The 505-nt window shown below is 74.3% G+C and overlaps 1 protein-coding gene across 1 annotated transcript in view; it reads right to left on the reverse strand.

Moving 5' to 3' along the window:
- Window positions 1-266: 266 nt before the first annotated feature.
- The window catches only part of TEX22 (testis expressed 22), a 28,537-nt gene continuing 28,298 nt past the window's right edge, over window positions 267-505 (reverse strand). Inside the window, exon 3 of the mRNA XM_045288024.1 lies at window positions 267-461. Within this exon, the coding sequence (XP_045143959.1) occupies window positions 267-461 (195 nt within the window). The remainder of the gene's footprint in view (window positions 462-505) is intronic.

Here is a 505-nt window from a genome sequence, read left to right on the forward strand (position 1 = left end):
CTTGGCCCTGGGACCCCCTGATGGCCCAGCCCGGGGCGGCCTTGTCCACGGGCAGTTGGGCCGCTCCCTCCCACCGCACGGCTGGCGTCCGGCCCCCACAGGCCCTCCCGGGGGGCCGTAGAGTCGAGTCCGATGCGGGTGGCGTGGGGAGCGGCCTGGGGCCTTGCCTAGGTGGCTCCGTGTCGGTCGGGCTCCCGCCCCGGCCCGCCCGGCCCGCCGACCTCCCAAAAAGGCGCCGAGGACAGACAGTGCGCTGCGTGAGACTCTTAGGAGGGGGGCGAGCTGGAGGCCCCCGCCTCGTTGGCGCGCTGCCGCGAGGCCGCGCTGGGCCAGAAGGACGCGCTCCGGGCCAGGAAGGAGTGGAAGGCGTTGGTGGACTCGGCGGACCTGGGCGGGTGGGGGATGAGCACGTCCTTGTCCACGTCCTCGGACACCATCTGGGACACGGCCTGCGCGATCTCCTGCAGCGACCCAACCCCCGGGCGCGGCTTCAGGAGAGGCAGGG

The sequence above is a fragment of the Echinops telfairi genome, unplaced genomic scaffold (assembly GCF_000313985.2).
Source record: "Echinops telfairi isolate 266 unplaced genomic scaffold, ASM31398v2 ScPeMD7_18;HRSCAF=68, whole genome shotgun sequence".
Taxonomy (NCBI): domain Eukaryota; kingdom Metazoa; phylum Chordata; class Mammalia; order Afrosoricida; family Tenrecidae; genus Echinops; species Echinops telfairi.